Source organism: Sorghum bicolor, chromosome 3 (genome assembly GCF_000003195.3).
Source record: "Sorghum bicolor cultivar BTx623 chromosome 3, Sorghum_bicolor_NCBIv3, whole genome shotgun sequence".
NCBI lineage: Eukaryota > Viridiplantae > Streptophyta > Magnoliopsida > Poales > Poaceae > Sorghum > Sorghum bicolor.
In genome coordinates, this window is record NC_012872.2 from 2,349,325 (window position 1) to 2,370,063 (window position 20,739).

General features: G+C 43.4%; 1 protein-coding gene across 2 annotated transcripts; it reads left to right on the plus strand.

Annotated features, from left to right (window-relative positions):
• LOC8080509 (MADS-box transcription factor 3) lies at positions 1,338-11,215 on the plus strand. Of its 2 annotated transcripts, none has more exons than XM_021455709.1 (9): positions 1,338-1,534; positions 2,016-2,266; positions 7,937-8,018; positions 9,292-9,353; positions 9,477-9,579; positions 9,922-9,963; positions 10,065-10,106; positions 10,217-10,389; positions 10,808-11,215. In XM_021455709.1, the coding sequence occupies exons 1-9, from the start codon at positions 1,481-1,483 to the stop codon at positions 10,809-10,811; spliced, it is 813 nt and encodes a 270-aa protein (XP_021311384.1). In that variant the 5' UTR covers positions 1,338-1,480; the 3' UTR covers positions 10,812-11,215. The 2 variants fall into 2 exon arrangements, with proteins under 2 accessions (XP_021311384.1, XP_002454985.1); XM_002454940.2 differs by having other exon boundaries at positions 1,376-1,534; positions 9,480-9,579.

Below are 20,739 nucleotides of genomic sequence, written 5' to 3' on the forward strand. Positions count from 1 at the left end.
ATGAGGATGTGCGTCCACTGTACATACATCCATGCATATTAGTAGTGGCCCAGGTGAGTGATGGAGTTGGGAGGGGGCGGTGGGCAAGGAATATGCATCCGATCCACCACATTATGTAAGGGCCCCGGTTGGGTTTGGGTCCCATTAATTCATCCCATGAGGCTATCTCCAACAGGGAGACCCATTTGGGACCCAAACCTAAAATGGGTCTCCAACACAATACCTATAGCCTCCAACAGAGTACCCATACAGAAGACCTATTTTGGGTATCAGGAGAGGCATAACCCAAATTTGGGTATCCTCTCTCCTCGAGACCCATTTGCAGAGAGTGTTGTCTTTTAGGTCTTGTTGTTGGAGAAGACTAAAAATAGGTATGGAACCTTTTACCTGTAGCGCTATCCAAAGGACAAATGGGTCTTGTATTTTGGGTGACGATTGTTGGAGATAGTCTGAGAGCAACAGAATGGGAGCTGAAAATAATTGGGATGCTGTAGCTGGATAGTACTTAGCCCATCATCCCCTGCATCATATATACACATATATGTGCCAAACAGAAATGGGACAGTGTTTGTGCGGTGTCACATGCGGATAGGGCACACAATGTTCCTCATCTATACATGCCTGCCTTGATCACAAGATATTGAAGAAAAAAAGTGAAGATGAAACAAAAAGAATATGGGATAACAGACACTACAGAATTAACATTTTATTAGTTCACTAGCTCACAAAAAAAGTAAATCATTTTATATGTATAAGTTTGAATTAGAAGATCAATTTTTTATTAATCATTGTAAAAAACTACAGACTTTATTATACCGGCTGCCTCATACTATTTAATCAGTGAGAGTCTGTAAAAGAATTGAACCGATAAAAAAAGGTTCAGAAGCAAAACTATTGCAAATTAGTTCTACCAAGCCAATGAGAATTATTGCAATTCAGGGGGGCTAGCTAAAGATGCACTAGCATTGTTGTTACAGTTGGGGCTTGCTATATATGAACTTCTATCGTTCTCTTTCACTCTGCTTGGTGAATTAAAGTGCAAAACCTTAAAGAGTTAAGCAAGAAATAGCCAGCCTTGCTGCACCATATGCAAAACGGTTTTTGTGGTAATTGTGTTTGTGTGCCTGACATATGCATGCTGACTGCAGAGGTAGATGGAGATCTGACACCAAGCAAGCACACACACACATACAAGAGGGATCAATCAAAAAAGTGGTAAATCAAAAAGGCTTGTGCAAGTCATCAGAAGCCCAGGGGGAACAAACAAAACAATCAGCACAGGCCATAGGAATTGGCCACAGCCCACAGCTGCACCTGCATACAGCTGCTGCTAACTGCATCACCTCACATACCTTCCCCTCTCTTCCTTCCTCAGCACCACCACCACCTCCCCTTTAATACCTCACCCTCCTCCTCTTCCCCTTCCCTGCTCCTCTCCCCTCATATCCTCTTCCAATTCCCTCCCTGGATCTCTTCCTGCATGCAGAGAGGCACTGCCGCACCACCACCACCACCACCCATGCTCAACATGATGGTAAATTGCCTCCTCCTGCCTTAGCTTGTCTTGCTCCTCCTGGAAACCACTAACAGATCAGCTAGCTAGCTTCCTTTCTCTCTTTTGCACCATCTGCATAGCGGTGTGTAGGAGTAGTAGGATCTTGGTTGCTATGTTGCAAGGATCTAGCTAGAGAGGCAACTAGAACATACATACATGGTTGCCTTGCCTCCTCAAGTCTCTAGATTTTGTTTTTGTTGGGAAATAAAAGAAATTAAAAGACACGCCACAAAAGGCAAAAGTTCAAGATAGGAAAATGGATCGTGTGCACCGCTACTTCCTTCTGAATTTTGATGCGCCCAGATGTCTAGGATGGAATTGTAGTAGAACGAAAGACACGAAGATTATGCATGCGTCTCCTAGCTACTCGATCTCCTTCCTCCCTCTTTGGAAACTGGAATTTCTTGCACTTCTTAATTGTATTCCCTTCCCTTTTAATTCGTTTCCTGTTCTTCTTCAGACTGATCTGAGCTGCCGGCCGTCGGAGGTGACAGAGCAGCTGGCGGCGCCGACGGGCTCCGGCGACAAGCAGGGGAGGGGCAAGATCGAGATCAAGCGCATCGAGAACACCACGAACCGGCAGGTCACCTTCTGCAAGCGCCGCAACGGCCTCCTCAAGAAGGCGTACGAGCTCTCGGTGCTCTGCGACGCCGAGGTCGCGCTCATCGTCTTCTCCAGCCGCGGCCGCCTCTACGAGTACGCCAACAACAGGTCTGCGAACTGCCATCGATCTCTTTAACTTCTCAACCTCAGCGCACATACATACATATGCATATTTGTTTGTTTTATTAAAAAAATCTCTTAAAAGCTGTGCATATGCATATGTTTATATATGTATATCTTGGATCATCCTACACACTATGCGTCAGTTGTTGTTTTGCACTGTCCAAATTGGAGCAAGTTGGCTCCCATCTTTCTCGAGGCAAAACCGTGGGGAGGGTCAAATGGGAGCTGCATCTTTTGTTGTGAGTGACTTCATTCCGTTATATCAACTGCATGTTGTCTTGTTTACTTTGGTGTTCCTGAGAAGAGAAGAGGCATGCAACAAGGGGAAAGAAATTGCCACAGTTCCTTTCTGCGTATTATTTCCATTCCCCTGTGCTCGCTCCTGTGAGAGGCAAGGTGAGGTGAGCTAGATGTTTGCATAGATCTAGTACAGAGCTTGCTGTATGTGTAGTATGTCCTCAGCCGGCCTTTCGATCTTGTGAGTTGTGAGCAGGGGCGAGAGAGAGCTGAGCTTCTTTGGCCATGGTGGTCCTGCTCTCTTTTCTTGCTGTATTTATGCCCTTTCCTTTCTCACTGTGCTAGCTCAGCTCCCTGGCTTCCTCATGTGTGTGACACAGCTGTAGACACACACACACACACACACAGAGAGAGAGAGAGAGAGAGAGAGAGAGAGAGAGAGAGAAGGGAGCTGATGTATGCAGGCTTTAGATCTCACACACCCCATGATATGAAATACTCCTATATGTATATCAAGCATGTTTGTACACAAAAAATATAAGGCATCTATCCATCCATCTATCTTCCGGGGTTCCCTTTTGGTCTTTGCTTGTGTAGAAGCAGATCTAGCTAGCTTCTGCAAGAGACATGGTAGTTCTTTTGGGTTTGATAGCTCCTTCTTGTTGTACCAGTTGGTGTGGTACAAGAGTATGTGTCCATGAAAGCTTGTATATATGAGTGTGAGGTAACAAGGAAGAGAGATAGATAAAAAGGAACTGCCATGCCAACTCTTCAGTTTTTCTTGCATCATCTCCATCTGTTCCCAGCCAAGGGCTTTCATCCCATGTGCTACCTCTCTCACACAGACAGTCTCTCTCATACTCATAGTACTCTCTCTCATCATCGCACATCACATCACCAATTCACCATGTGTGTGTTCACGGGAGTTGTTGATCGGACCTGAGTGGCACCAAAGACTCTACTTTTCAAGAGGGAGTCAAACACAACCATTATGCAGTAAAGTCGTTGGGTATATTTTTGTGTGTGAATTTTGGCATTTGGTCTACACAGGGAAAGAGTATATTAGCCTTTTTCTGTACTGGGTTTCTCCCAAAACAGATTTTTTTTTTGCTACGCTGAGAACTAAGTTCACCACAAATAAGGAGTTGTTATTATATTGTTTAAGAAAATCAAAACACACAATTAGTATGATAATGCAAATAAACCAGCTAGCTGATCATTTACGCAGAGCTTCTCATGACTGTAATTGTATGTCCGGAAATCAAGCACTATTATTTTCTTCAAAAAAAATCAAGAGCGAAGAATAATATTTGAGAGTAATAAATAAAGAACAATACCACATGGGATGCGAACAAGGACATCTGAACGTAACATACTCCTATGACGACTTCAGCTGTTTCACAAAAAAAAAAGGGTTTTAGTGAATAGTAATGGATTTGCTTTTTTGTAACCACCAACCAGTGGAGGTAGCCATGTATATTACTCCCTCCTTTTTAAGTTATAAACTCATTTTGTTTTTTCCAAATACATAACTTTTGTAAGTATCTAAATATACATTTGTCTAGATACGCTCAGTAAATCTATATATTGAGAAAAGTTAAAACGACTTATAATTTGGAATTTAGAATTGAGGGAGCATATAACATGCATGTGAAGTAGAAGTGAAATTAAATTTTCTTTTTCTTCTGGAAGTCCAAAAAAAGTAGTCTTATTTGGCCCAAGCAATCAACGCTTTATTACTAAACAGTACTTGAATAATACTGATACACATGTACTAATTACAAAGTAGTACTAGTATTACTGTAATGTTTCTTTCTTCCATCCAATATTCTTTTGGGGATCAGTTATCTCCCAGTATAATATCTGCAGCAGGAATAAGCAAAACAGCTGCTGCAGCCTGATGCTGCTCTTTTTTTTCAGAGTGCTAAGCCACACTAATTTGTGGTATGAGTGACACGTGGCCATGCATATACTGTATCATCCCTCACACAATAGGATGAAGCAGGAGCATGCAAACAAAAAAACCTGATGAAAACCCTTTTCCGTTTGCTCATGCCTGTCTGCGTGTGTGACTGGTGCCTGTGTGGCCTGTGCGAACAGACTGCTGGGAAGCCAACGCCCAATGGCACGGCCGCATGGGCAGAAGGAGCACTGGTGACTGGCCTGCCTGCCACTACCGTGCACTGCACACAGAGGAGTAAAGAAAGGTGGTCGTTCGGTCAGAGTGGTAAAAGCCAAGGGGCATGGAGTGCTCTGGTGTGCACTGTGCAGTGTGTGCTCCATCCTGCCTTGCTGCATCCACTCCTTTGCCCGTTGGGTAAACATGCATGCTCACTACTGTTCCTACCCAATCATGTGAAATCCTGTGCCAGCTGCATGAACCACAGTGGCCACCCAACAGCGTACTCGAGGATGCTAAGGTTTCATCTCTTTGGTAATGAGGAGGGACTGGAGGGGAGAGTCTCAGAGCTACTTAGCTTGTGATGTGACATCCTGATTAATTTGCTCATGCAGCTCTTGGCTTGCTTAAGCATTACTGTTGATTGTTTATATATTGGTTATTTTATGCACGATTTTGTATGTTATTCTGTGTAGACATATAAAAGCAATTCAACGAAGTGGTGAAAGGTTCCATAAAAATGATGCGGTGAAAGGAGATGAGCAAAGAGAGCAATTTGCAGTAACCATAATAAACAAATTAAAAGATCTTGAATAATAGGACGGCCGTTTGAGATTAAACAAATTAAAAGTTTGTTATGCAATGATAGGTGCCTAGCTGCTGGCTAGCACCATCAATCTCTTCTGTAGTTCTGTATAGTCCTATTTCTATGTTGGGAAACCGATTTTTTCCCCTCTCTTTTCTCTTAATTTTATCTCTGGTGAAGTGTTCCTTATAAACCTGATGCGTGTAAACATGCTAGCAACCTGCTCTTCTTCATCTTTATTTTATTATCTATATGACCATAATCAATTTAATTATGCATGCAGACATCAATAATAGTGTACAGCTCTTTTCATCTGACACTAGCTAAAAGCAGTGGAATAAATCTTCATTAAGAAAATAGCAATGGAATTAACAAATCTGTATCCTAAGAATTTTCCTGAAAAGGTGTTGGAGTTCAATTCCTAAAGAAATGTGTATCCTAGTCTGCACACCACTTTGCTTCAAGTTCTCTTCAATTTGTTAAATCTGGCTCATTCTTTTTACTTTAAAATAAAATATGCTTACTCCTGTGTTCTCTGATTTTATATTCTCGGTGCATGAAAAAAAGGGAGCCCAGTTTCCTATGCTTATATAATATTTGCTGTTGTGTTAATATCACACACAAAAAAAAACTGGCCTGGTTCTGTTGAAGAAAACAGGAACACTTATAGCAAATTATTTTTATTTATGAAACTTATATGTGAAGAAAGTAAACTAAAACTTGGTTTCACCTCACATGGTTGGGATGCTAAATTCAGAAAAAAGGTATATGAAGTAGTAAATAGTAACAAACAATATAAAATTAAGATATCTGAAGTATAGTAACAGAGAATAATATAAGTTAACACATATAAAGCATGCATGTCATTCTTTTTTGTTTTGCTGAATATTTTTCAGTTTAGAGAAGATAATAGTAAATTTGAATTAGTTACACCCGTTCGCCTCATTACTTTTACCAAAACAAAAAAACTTATGCATGCTCCAATTGGGTGAAAGGATGTAAATTGTGATGCAACATGCATGAGGCCAGGGATCTGAATGCATATTCTAAAACAGCAAATAAATAAACATGTGGAAGTAACGGTGTTAATCTAGCTCTTCATTTATGTTTACAACACAAGCATTTTAGCATATTCCCTACGTCCGTAAATATTTGTTGTTTTCGCTTTCCAAGAAATAACTTTGAGTAAATATATATTACAAAATATTAATATTTATGGCACATAATTAGTATCATTGGATAGATATTTGAATCTAGGTTTTTAATAAATTTATTTAAATACACAAATATTGCATATATTTTCTATAAATCGAGTCAAACTTATCGGCATGCAAACTATGACAACACACATTTAAGGACAATGGGAGTACATGTCTAGTTTTTTGCACTGTCTTTTACTTTTCTGCATGTATGGATTTCTGTTGTCATTTTTTGCCCTTTATTAACAGCAGAACCATGTGGGAGTGGGAAATTTTCACATAAATATTGGTTGTAGTTGTATCGATGTGCTATTCCTTTGTGCTTTTTCCCTAATGATGAAAGGAAATATAGCTCGTTAGTTAAGGCCTTGTTTAGTTCACCACGAAAACTAAAAAATTTTCAAGATTCTCCGTCACATCGAATCTTTCAACACATGCATGAAACATTAAATATAGACGAAAATAAAAACTAATTGCACAGTTTACCTGTAAATCGTGAGACGAATCTTTTGATCCTAGTTAGTTCATAATTGGACAATATTTGCCACAAACAAACGAAAGTGCTACAGTACCGAAATCCGAAAACTTTTCAGAACTAAACATGGCCTAATTCATGCTGTCAGTACACATGAACCAACATTAACTGCGGCCATTTCTATGCATTATTGACTGAAGGTATCAATACCTATTTGTCTGGACATCATATCGTATATATACAACGACAGTACACATGGTCCATAGCCCCATACTCATACTGCTACCAGAGAGAAGCTCTGAAGTCTATCGTTTGGACATGCACCGGCACAAGATTTCTGGTAAGGCCCTGTTTAGATTGGAGATGAAAATTTTTGGGCGCCACATCGGATGTGTCGGAAAGATGTTGGGAGGGGTTTTTAGAAACTAATAAAAAATAAATTACATAGCTCGTTTGGAAACTGCAAGACAAATCTATTAAGCATAATTAATCTGTCATTAGCATATGTAGGTTACTGTAGCACTTAAGACTAATCATGGACTAACTAAACTTAAAAAATTGGTCTTGTGATTTTCAACCAAACTGTGTAATTAGTTTTTTTTTATCTACATTTAATGTTCTATGCATGTGTTAAAGATTTGATGGGATGGATGAAAATTTTTTGGGTGAGAAACTACGGGGCCAGAAAACACTGTTGCTGACAGTGCTAGCACAGGCTTCGGACCAATAATGTATTCTTGAAGTCATACAGAACCTGCAGATTGCATGCATTATTAAGCCCTACTGTTGCAGATCCCTTCAATTAATGTGAAGAGAAATTGAACGAACTGTATACATATCATATCATAGCATCCATCGATTGCATAAGACCGGCTAGGAATAGAACGTGATTCTGAATCATCTTCAGAGCGTTATATTGTTCTGAAACAGCTTGCAGTCCATGTGCACACCTATACATGTGATTATGCCTAGTGATTGCTTTAATCTTCGTTAGCAAGCGTGTGTGCTGACTCCGACTGTGGTCATCATTATATTGCAGTGTGAAGTCCACCATTGAGAGGTACAAGAAGGCCAACAGTGACACCTCCAACTCTGGCACAGTTGCAGAAGTCAGTGCCCAGGTAAAATCATATCAATCCTTTCAGTCAATCAATTCTCTGTCAATGGAGTAGTCAATTCGTAAATCTAGCATGGTCAACATTCCTCCTCTGTTATTCCTTCGGGAGAAAGCGTACACCGTGCCTCTGGGCAGGATCTTCAGACAAGAAATTCAGAGCAGAAAGCTACGGGCATGGCACAATGGGTACTACATCGACTCCCAGGATCCTCTGTTGAGTCCGCCGGAACAAAGCTAGAAGGACTGTCTTTTGGATCGATGCACAACTTTGTGCCGGGAACGCATAGGCATTGGGGATGGGAAAATCTTAGCCAAAACAAACACAATCTGCGCGAAATAGCTTTCAAAAGAAGCATCTCCTACAAAATCCGTGTCACAAGTTATCTGATCGCTCTTGCACTATACTGATAAATGCACTGTCAAGCAGATTCGAAAGTACCCAGATTCAGCATACACTGAGCTGAACCACCGATGGATTATTATGAGGTCAACTCAATGAGTTTGACCCAGCAGTATTAGATATAGTCCAACATCAACTTAGTATATTTTCCAACTCTAGCACTCTAGCAGACTTTGGAAGTTAATTTCCTTGACTCCACATAAAATATTCATATGTCATATACTGAAGCTGCATAATAAAAGAAAACTGAGACTTGCATGGCGATCTGATGACAAAGGTCTCTGAATTTTATGGATTAAGTATTGATGTGTAATTATTGAAGCTGCTTAACAAAAGAAAACTGAGACACTCATGGTTATCTGATGACAAATTTACCTGAATTTATGGATGTGTGGGCAATCACACATAAAGATATAGTAAAGTCTCATGCAATCATATGACTTACGCTTACCTGAACGTTTCTTTTGTATAAGTATGAAGCTCAGATCAGAGCCTCGCTCAGACTGCACACTGCATTTTGCTCCCTCTTTATACTTGCTTTTTGTGGGCATGATTAATGTAGTCGATTTAAAAATCATATGTTGGTATTCTGTACAAAGATATTTAGTTTATATACATGATTATTAAACCTAAAATTAAATTCAGAAATGATTAGGAGCTTATCTGTGCTGCCAAACAAGATCTAGTGATTTGACATCTGGTGAGCTAATATATCATGAGTAACTCGTCTCAGTTCAAACAAAAGTCTAAATATTCTCTGTCATGTTTTTTTTATTTTCTATACTACTTTCTTGGATTCAGTGTAAGATCAGTTATTTATTCCAATAAGCAAAAGTTTTGCTGACTGGTTACATCCATACTGTAAACTTGCATGCAGCACTACCAGCAGGAGTCCTCCAAGCTGCGCCAGACTATCAGTAGCTTGCAAAACGCAAACAGGTACCATGCAGAATTCAAATTAGACCGAAATCTACAAATCCAATATGCATGTATCAGTTTATTTTGACTTGATTAACAACAAAAAGTGTAGTATATGCAGTCTAACCTGTTTAAATGGTCTAGTAGGACCATAGTGGGAGATTCAATCCACACCATGAGCCTCAGGGATCTTAAGCAGCTGGAGGGCAGGCTGGAGAAAGGCATAAGCAAGATTAGAGCTAGAAAGGTATGCATTATTATATAAGTAACTGTGATATTATATATGTCTGTGGTACTGGTACTGGTACATATATAAAAAACATTATATAGGCAGAGTAGATGCGTAACCTTCTTTTGCCAATTTAAATGCATGAGTACTATTGCTCCAAGGATTTCAGAGAACCTGAACTAACAAATCCATAGAATCCTATGGAAAGTAGGCCTTTTGGAATTTATTTCAAAGGCTAGAAATGCCTGCGGCTGCTTGTATACATCCAAGCCGATGAGGAACCAATATGCTTTAAGTAATTGATTTTCACTTTGTGCTGACCTGCTGATGAGCAATATATATGCCCTTTCTTGCATGCAGAATGAGCTGTTATATGCTGAAGTTGACTATATGCAAAAAAGGGTTAGTGAAATTCAGCAATCCTATGCACGCTAGTTCTTTTATTTCCCTGGTAGTTTGCTAGCTTGCTCTTACTGACATGTGGCATAAATTTTTGTTTTCAGGAGATGGATCTGCAGACTGACAACATGTACCTGAGGAGCAAGGTATATATGTAAATGTAGCTTTTTCATCTATATGTCTCTCTCAGAGCGTGCAGATAAGTTCTAAGGCTGTCCTGATGATCCACACTGAATTCTTCACATTCATGCTGCAGATCGCTGAGAATAATGAAACGGGGCAGCCGGCGATGAACATGATGGGAGTGCCATCGACAAGCGAATACGAGCACATGGTCCCTTTTGACTCGAGAAACTTTCTTCAAGTGAACATCATGCAGCAGCCTCAGCACTACTCCCATCAGCTGCAACCAACAACCCTGCAACTCGGGTAATGATAAATATACACACATCGTCTCTGCATTATTTGAAATTTTGAATTCTAATTTACACGTAACGTGAAACATTCACACATCAGTTGGAGATTATAGAAGAGGTCTTAAACTTTTGAAGTACTAACCAGACACCATATATATACCAATACTAATTCAGTGTTCATGTCCCATGCATGGCTTTTGTGCATTCCTTGATGCAGCCAACACAGCCTTCAGTTAACAACTGTCTGCACACTGCACACTGCACACATTATAAATGCACACTGCACAATTCATAATAATCCGCACTCATTACAGGAGTCTTGCTGTTTGTATACATATATCCGGATTGTGTTAGTAAGGGAATACCAAAGTTATTAGTATATGTACACACATCATGCATTTTTGTATCTTAATTCTGTACTCGTGCTGCAGATGACGAAATTAATTACCTGAAGATGAATCTGCGGCCAATGATCCATGCACGCGAGCATGCAGTTATATCATGTGTCCAATCGAGATCAAGAATCTACTCTACGTTTGTATAATTATTATTAATAATCGTGATTAGTACAACTGTCAGCAGTATGTGTGTGACAACTCTACATATATGTTGTGTGGCTGTACGGCGAGGTCTTTTGCGACAACATTTGCAGCAGCAGCAGCATTTGGTGTTGTTCATCGATCGATCGCAAAAATTAAGCTTGCCACCACTGTGTGTGCATTTGTACGTGTTAATTCAGCTGCTGTATCTGTTAATTGCACCCTCCATTAGAACGCACGCGTATGCATACTTATACTTATTTATGTATATGAGATTTGTGTGTGTTATATATATTGCAATTTGCGTTGGCCTCTCTCTTCTCGAGCACATATATACGATTGCGTTATTCATCAGTTTTTATGTGTTTTTGTTGCACGTTTTCAGTGAGCGCCACGTACGTTAGTTGGTTGCATTAGCCTCTGCACCTGCAATCTGCTTGGGGTTATTATTACTTGTTCGCCCGCGCACCGTTCAGTATTTTATTGGGAAAATAGCAACAAAAGGAAAACTAAACCCCTACGTCCCAATCATTCATCAAATATAAAGCATGTAACTTCTATAAAATTTTCATATTTCCACCCCACAAAGTCGTTGGCGCGCAATATCAAGGTGCTTGGGTGGAGAACTCTCCACTCAAGTTCACGGACTAGCTATCATATCACTAGCAACAACATTAGCGCTGCCACCCCTTTACCCCTCCTCTATCCTCCACCTCGACGCAGCTAGAGCATGCCGCCAGCTCGTGTTGATCTGGGTCATCGCGGTCGGATCTAGGATGTACGGTTGTGTCGACCGAAAGTGGCCTTGGCGATCATCCGTGCATCAGCAATGGTGGTGGGGCCTCGACGACCGTCCATGTGTCAATGACGACGTACGTCAGCAGTGGAGATGTTGTGTTGTGTGGCCCGGCGGTGCTGCTAGCAAGTGTGGCCATCAAGCACACGGAAGCACGTAGCGGCAATCGTCATGGTTACTGCGAACACATGGTTTTTACATAACCATTGTGGAGTACCTTTGTTGTGTGATGAGCGATTGTCAACATGCCAACATTTTGGTGGGTTGTTGGTTCGGTGGTTCTACTGATATCCTGGCACAGGGTTATGTGTCGAAACGGTGTCTCTTGGCTTCGTGATGTGCAGGTGTGGAGTCTGGATGCGGTGGCAGCGGTCGGGTGAAGGTCAAGTAGGGCGTGCCGTGCTGACGGACCGGTTGCGGTGAAAGGCGGACGTGAGGCTTGGACTGACGGACCAGGCGACCGGGTGGCCAGCTTCGGTGGCTGACACTTGGGACATCGATAAGCGCAAGTGTACATGGCGGGGGACGCGTACGGGCTACGCTACTCGCGGTGGGTTTCGCGGGTTTGGGCCTCAAAACCCGGGCGGAGGTCCCGATGCGGACGGATGGCACGTGGCGGCATCGGTGAGATCGCTTCGGAGCGAGGCTACCGGTGAGAAGGCGCGGTGGCCGTCGGATTTAGGTCATGTCGAGTTGGACTAGAATGCCCCTGGGGCTAGCTAGTTCGCTCAAAAATATCTAAGGACATCTGGGGAATATGTAATATGTCTGATAAATAAGCCGGGAGAGTCCCCCGTCTCCCCCAACCCTCTCCACCTACTGCTCTCTCCCTCTCTCCTGTGGCTCTCTCTGTAGGGTTAGTTTTTCTTTTTTAGGTTTTCTCAAGAGTGCCATGAACTGATTTTTCGTAGTGATTGTACTTGTGTTTTTGACATGGGAATGGAGGCCCGAATCCTCCTCGTGCCCTCTGGGATTCGTCACATTTAGTTGTGATTTTTGGCCCCCAAACTGTGTTTGTGCTATTGTTTTTCGCGAGTTACTGTTCATCATTTTCTCCCGTTGTTGATTTGTGCTTGTCTTGAGTTTTCTGTGGAATTTGTTTGGCTGTGATGATGCTCCATCAAGTGATGTACCTGCTCACCAAGTGATATGATTCAATTCCACTCGTGCATCAAGATTCAAGCAATTTTTGATTTTGGGGAATTTTTCGAGTTCTTACTCGTGATCTGAATTTCCCGGAGGGAGAACTCGTCTTGGGCCATGATTTCCTGGAAATAGCTTTTCTTCTATGTTGTGATTACCTGTGCAAATTTTGGGAACAAATCATGAAGCTTTGGTCAAGATTTCTTTGATTTTTGGCTCACTGTTCTTCCTGTTCGCAGCGCTCTGTTCCTGTTCTCCTGCACTTACTCTGTCTTTTGGTTTTGTCCTGCGGAGAGCAGACCCTCCGACGGGCTCCTTGTTCATTGTGAAGGTCGAGCAGCAGGAGCTGCACTCGTGCTCTCAGGCACCGAGCTAGTGCTCGTCCATGTGCACAGGCACCCGCCTGTTCTTGCTGTGAGGTAGAGCACTCAAGCACAAGCAGCAGCTGCTCACCCGTGGATTCCAGTAATCAGCCTCAAGTTTGTCTGCTTGCTTTCGATGTTTGTTTTGTATTCGTTCTCGGTCCCAGAATCTGTGTTCACATCCAGCAGGCAGCAGTGCCCATCGTGAGCCAACAGCCAAGGTGATTCAGTGCTTGATTGTGATTGGTCAGAAGCTAACTTGTTTCATCCGTGATTCACTAATTGTTTAAAGCTTGGAACATTAAATTACTTTTGGATTCTCACGGTTGTGAATTGTTTAGTTCTTGTTGTGAGTGGATTGAGCAGAGGAGAGAGTCACATACCACAAGCATCTAGCTCTGCAGATGAAATTTTCAAGGGATTTTCTGTCCAATTTTTTTGCAGCCATGATTTCCTGTTTCGCTCGTAATTTAGTCGTTTGAGCTCCAAATCGTGTTCCGTCTGTTGCGTTGGTTTTCTACCGCTGTGAGTAATCAATCTAGGTACTCTCGTCACCTGTTGGCTAGAGTATTTTAGGTTTGACAATTTGCTCTTGTTTGGCGGTGATTTTGGGACAGAGGCCAAATATATATTTCCAGAGAAAATTTGAGGCTCCCATTCACCCCCCCCTCTGGTCGCTGTTTTCGGTCCTTTAATTGGTATCAAAGCCGGTTAAGGATCATTCCACCTTAATCGGTCCGTGATCCACGAAGGCGACATGGAGCGTGGTTTCGGTAAACCACCGTTTTTCGATGGGACAAATTATCCCTATTGGAAGATCCGCATGTCTGCACATCTTCAAGGGATTGATTGGCTAGTTTGGGAAATTTGCGAGGATGCTACTTTCGTTGTGCTTGAACCCCGTGCTCGAACCACGCAAGATCAAAAAGATCGGCACAACGCAAATAGCAGAGCAAGATCTGTTCTTTTCTCGAGTCTTTCGCTTCCTGAGTTCGAGCGTGTCTCTGATTGTGCTACTGCTCGAGAGATCTAGGTGAGGCTTCAGAGCTATCACGAGGGTACAGCCTATGTCAAAACCAGACTCTATGAGACGTACAAAAGAGAGTACGAGAACTTCACTCAGCTTGATGGCGAGTCCATCGATGCCATGTTTTCTCGTTTTCAGACGATCATTAACAAGATGCGAGCAAACAAGGCACAGCTACCTTATGACGATCATGAGAGGGCTCTCAAGCTTCTATATGCCCTAGATCGGAAGGTATGGGATGTGAAGGTGTCCGCCATCATCGAGTCTTCGAACTACGACACCATCACTGTGGACGAGCTGTTCAGCAAGCTCAAGTCTACCGAGATCGACTACCAGACTCAAGCCAAGCTCAAGAATCCCTCTGCACCGACTATGGCTTTAGTCTCAGGTAACAGTTCAAGTTCTTCAGCTAACCCTTCACAGATGTCGTTTGCCTTGTCTTCTTTGGTGTCTGTTTCAGAGGAGCAGTTGGAGACCCTTGGGGATGACGAGCTGGCGTTGATCATCAGCCGGTTCTCGCGGTTCCACAACAACCGCTTGAACCGCCGCCGGGGCGATGATCAAAAGGTGGGCTGCTACAACTGTGGAGATCTCGACCACTTCGTCGCCCACTGCCCCAAGAAGAACAAGCACTCCTCCAACAAGTACGACTCCGGCAAGCGCAAGGACAAGCGCGACTACACCTCCAAGAAGTACAAGTCAAAGAAGGGCTTCGACAAGGAGGCGCTCAAGAAGATGTACCGCAAGAAAGCCAAGGCGCAAGAGCGTGCCTTCCTTGCTTCCCTCAGCGACCTCGATAACGACTCCGGCGATGACCGCTCCTCTTCTCCCTCGAGTGACGATGAGTCCGAGAGGAAGATGGAGGAGAAGCTGACTGGTCTTTGCTTCGTCGCCGACTCCACTCACGGAGGCTTCTGCACCATGGCGATTGATGAAGAGGTGAAGGCCAGCAAGGATGAGGTCTCCTTCGACGACGACACCTCCGAGGTACCTCCTTCTGTCGATGACCTTGTCGCTGAGCTTGATAGCATGAATATCACCTTGATTAGTCAAGATAAATTGCTTAAGCGTGCTGCCCGTGAGAGGAAAGAGTTTAAGGACAAGCTAGAGTTGGCGCTTAAGGAGCTTGAGGTTGCTAAGGAGTGTGCTGTGGTTGTGTCAGATGAAGTAGAGTGCGATGAGTGTGCTGTTCATATGTCTAACTTCTCTGAATTGCAATCTAAGTATGCTACTTTGCTTGATGAGTATGGTGAGCTGAAGGCTAGGCCTGTCTTGTTGGGTGCGTGCAAGTCCTGCTCGGGCTTGCAATCTGAGCTGGCAGAGAAGAATGTCAAGATCTCTATTCTTGAGAAGGCCAGTTCAGATAGCACTATTGCTAAGTGTGCACGTTGTGAGAGTTTGGTGCTAGAGCTTGAGTCTTGCAGGCACGATAAGATGAGATCCGAGGAAGACAACACATACCTTCGGTCCATCTTGAGCTGGGTGTCTAGCAGTGAGCCACAGTTGGGCATGATGATGAGCCAGTTCAGGCGGGAAACTTGCACATCGGGTGTAGGCTTTGCTATAGGTGGGAAGGGTGATAATCTTTATGGCAAGGTTGGTGAGTTTAGTGGTTTGAGCCCAAGTGAGAAACCATCCACTACTCCCAAGTTGATCAAATTCACTCCACCTGAGCCTTCCAAACCCACTGTCAAAGATGGAGTGTTTGAAGAACCTCCAAAATCCCCACCTCAGAAACAAGTGTGGATTCCAAAACCTAACCATCTCAGGAACCCACTTGACACTCTACCAAACATCTCTGAGGATCCCCTTCCTAAAGCCAAAAAGCCACCAAGAGTGAACCATACCCACAAGAGAGTGAACCAACAACCACCCAAGAGAGAGGTAAGGTATCACTGTGAGTATTGCCATAGGGATGGTCACCTTGTTGAGTTTTGCTTTAGGAGGAAGAGAGATGAGCGGCGAGAGTACGAGTTGAACAACCGGAATATGTACCGCCCACCCCATGGCGTACATGTGCCGCCTGTTCAGAGGCGCAGTGCTAGGCCTAGAGGTGCAATGCCTCAAGGTGCTAGGCCTCAGCTTGCGAGACCACGTGGTGGTCGTGCCCGACGTGGTTCAGGTCATGATCAATATGACTTTGAACCTCGTGGCGGTGGCTTTGCTTCTCAGTCCCACAGCTCTAGCGGACCACGTTTTCCCTTTCGTGGTGATCGCTTTCCTCAAATGGGACATGGCATGCTTGGTGTTTTTCCTAACATTTTTCCAGGGCAAATGACCCAACACTGGTATCCTTCACAGTTTACTAACCCCAGTGTTGCGCCATTTGCTCACCCCATGTCTTTCTATTGATGCAGATCGGAGGCCTGGAGAACACGTGGCTTGTTGATTCCGGTTGTTCGCGCCACATGACTGGAAGTTCAAAATGGTTCTCCAGCCTCGACCCCGTGCAGTGTAAGGAGTACATCACATTCGGGGATAATAGCAAAGGTAAAGTGCTTTCTCGTGGGACCATTCGGGTCAATGAGAGTTTTGTCATGAAGGATGTTGCTTTGGTTTCGAATTTGCATTTCAATTTGCTTTCGGTTTCGCAACTCCTTCAGGATGGTTTTGAGGTGCGTTTTAAGACTGGCTTGTCTCGTGTTCTTGATTCTCAAGGAAATCTTGTTTGTCAGATTGTTCCTTTTGGCCGTGTCTTTCGAGCTGATTTTTCTCACGCTTTTGGCTCTTCTCGTTGTCTTGTGGCGGGATCCTCCTCTGATCTTTGGAAGTGGCATAGGAGACTTGGTCATTTGAGCTTTGACTTACTAGCTAGGTTGAGCTCACTTGACTTAATCCGAGGATTGCCCAAGTTGAAATTTGAGAAGGATTTGGTTTGTCACCCTTGTCGTCATGGGAAGATGGTTGCCGCTTCTCACCCTCCTGTGACTCAGGTCATGACCAAGGGACCTGGTGAGCTACTTCATATGGACACAGTCGGTCCGGCTCGGGTTCGGTCAAAGGGAGGGAAGTGGTATGTTCTAGTGATTGTGGATGACTTTTCTCGCTACTCTTGGGTGTTTTTCATGGAGGGTAAGGATGAGGCTTTTTCTCATGTTCGAGATTTGATTCTTCGGTTACAAACTGAGTTGCCTAAGAATGCCATGAGAGCTATACGCAGTGACAATGGCACAGAATTCAAAAACACTCAGTTTGATACCTTCTGTGCTTCTTTGGGCCTCGAGCACCAGTTTTCCTCTCCTTATGTTCCCCAGCAAAATGGTGTTGTTGAGCGCAAAAATCGGACCCTTGTTGAGATGGCCAGGACAATGCTCGATGAGCATAGGACTCCTAGGAGATATTGGGCCGAGGCGATCAACACCGCCTGTCATGTCTCAAATCGCATTTTTCTACGAGCCTTCTTGAAAAAGACTTCTTATGAGTTGTGATTTGGTAGACTACCCAAGGTAAGTCACTTCAGGGTGTTTGGTTGCAAGTGTTTCATCTTGAAGCAAGGTAATTTGGATAAATTGAGTCCAGGTCCTCCGACGGTATTTTTCTTGGTTATGCTTCTCATTCTCATGCATATCGTGTACTTAACCTTAAAACTAACCGAGTCGTGGAGACCTGTGAGGTCACATTCGATGAGACTATGCCTTGTTCTTCTCCTGTCTTTGAATGTGCAGGTGATCAGGAGATTGGTGAGAGCATCTTTGTTGAGGATGATGCAGAAGATGCCGATTGGGGTGATCCCGAGCCGACACCACTGGCTGCCCCTCTCGCGTCTTCGACAACTACTTCGGCTGACGGCCCCGATCCTTCTTCTTCCACTACTTGGGGTCCGGTCGAGCAGCCTCCTCAGCCTACACCGGCTGTCCCTGAGGAGGCCCCAGCTGCAGTTGAGGGGGAGGCGACTTCTTCAAGGGAAGCACCTCGACACATTCAGCGTCGCCATCCACCTCAGACCATGATTGGTGGAATTGACCAGCGAGTCACGCGGTCTAGGTCATATCACATCTCACACTTCGCTCATTCTGCTTTTGTTGCTTCTTTTGAGCCTCGAGATGTTGGACACGCACTATCTAATTCCGATTGGGTTAATGCTATGCATGAGGAGCTAGAAAATTTTGAGAGAAACAAGGTTTGGGTTTTAGTACCACTTCCACCAGATTGCCATCCCATAGGTACCAAGTGGGTTTTCAAAAACAAACAGAGTGAAGATGGGGTGGTAGTGAGGAACAAGGTTAGGTTGGTAGCTCAGGGTTTTTGTCAGAAAGAGGGGATAGATTATGAGGAAACATTTGCTCCTGTTGCCCGTCTAGAAGCCATTAGGATTCTTTTAGCCTTTGCAGCTTCAAAAGGGTTCAAGCTGTATCAGATGGATGTAAAGAGTGCTTTCTTAAATGGGTATATAGAGGAAGAGGTCTATGTGAGACAGCCCCCTGGCTTTGAAAATCCTAAGTTACCTAACCATGTTTTTAAACTCCACAAAGCTTTGTATGGTCTAAAACAAGCCCCGAGAGCCTGGTATGAGCGTTTGAAAACCTTCTTGCTTGCAAAGGGTTTTAAAATGGGTTCTGTTGATAAAACTTTGTTTCTCCTCAAGCAAGGCACTGACACTCTTTTGGTTCAGATATACGTGGATGATATCATTTTCGATGGCTCTTCTCATGCACTTGTTGGCAAGTTTGCAGAAACTATGAGCAGGGAATTTGAGATGAGCATGATGGGCGAGTTGACGTTCTTTCTTGGTTTGCAAATCAAGCAAACTAGAGAAGGGACGTTTGTGCACCAAGGCAAGTACACCAAGGATGTACTCAAGAAATTCGATATGGGCGAGGCCAAGCCTCTTTCGACGCCCATATCGACCATGACGGCCCTGGATGCAGATGAAGAAGGAGAAGCTGTGGACCAGAAGGAGTACCGAAGCATGATCGGGTCGCTACTGTACCTGACGGCGACAAGACCGGACATCCAGTTCGCGGTCTGCTTGTGTGCGCGCTTTCAGTCTTCGCCGCGCACATCTCATCGTCAAGCCGTCAAGCGGATCTTGAGGTACCTTCGTTTCACACCTGAGTTTGGTCTTTGGTTTTCAGCTTCCTCCTCTCTTTCTCTTTGCGGCTATTCTGATGCGGATTATGCCGGCTGCCGTGTTGAGCACAAGTCCACGTCGGGGACTTGCCAGTTTCTTGGGACTTCTCTTGTGTCTTGGTCCTCTCGCAAGCAATCCTCAGTTGCTCAATCCACCACAGAAGCCGAGTATGTTGCTGCTGCTGCTTGCTGCTCCCAGTTGCTTTGGATGATAGCCACTTTGAGAGACTTTGGGTTAGAGTTTAGACGAGTGCCTCTGCTTTGTGATAGCACCAGTGCCATAAGCGTTGCTAAAAATCCAGTTCTCCACTCAAAAACCAAGCATATAGATGTCCGCTTTCACTTCCTGCGTGACCACTATGAGAAAGGAGATATTGACCTACACCATGTTGATACCCAAAATCAGCTTGCAGACATCTTTACCAAACCCCTTGACCAAGCCCAGTTTGCTCGCTTGCGAGGGGAGCTTGGTGTTTGTTTCCCTTTTTAGTTGAGGGGAACTTTGGTCTTTGTACTCTAGTTTTGTTTTCTTTTAGTTTAGCTTCTATTTTATTATTATTATTTGTATCATATTGCATTGCATTTCATCTCATCATGTATATTAGAGCATTTTGAGCTTCATGATTATAGTTGTTAGATTGAGATTATGCTCTTTGTGATATGTCTTGTATGTACATGATGGTGCTTGTCGCTTAGGCTCTTTTTGATCACTTGATGCATGTTTTGAGCTAAGCTGTTTTACAACTTGTGAACTTGACATAAACCTGTTGAAACTTGAAAATTGTTCACCATTGTCTTTGGCAACTAGCATGTGTAGGATGTGTTGAGATCACTTGAGCTATCATTTATATGCTAGGTTGCTATGTCTCATGCTTTGAGTTATACACTTGCTTGGACAACTTGTAAATTCTTGTGCTAAAAATTGAAAATCAAGCTAAGTGCAAAGAAAAGATCGAGATGGGTCTGTACTGTCCTACGTCAAGGTATCGAGACTACTTCCAATTGCACTTATGGATGAACTTGAGCCTTGTAGTGGATGCCGAGATCATTGTCTTAAGCTTGCGATTGTCTTTTGACATAGGCTTGGCATGGTCGATAAGTTGGTTTGATGGTACAGATAACCTCTCGCACTCACACATGTTTTTGACTCAACCTTGTGATATGCTGCAAACTCCGATAAAATGAAAATTTGATGAAAACACAAGTCTAAAGTTAGTCTTTGACATGATGTATGAACGCTGCTTGGGGTAGTTCACCCTGTATACACTTGTTAGCACTAGGTTGATTTCCTGCTTATACCTGCTATGTGCTACTTTCAGTGGTGAACTCCTTCTTACAATTGCTTAAAATTGATCAAAAATGCTTAAATGCCATATTTCGTTTCACTTGATCAGTTTGAGCATTTGCTAGCACTTGTACTTATTGC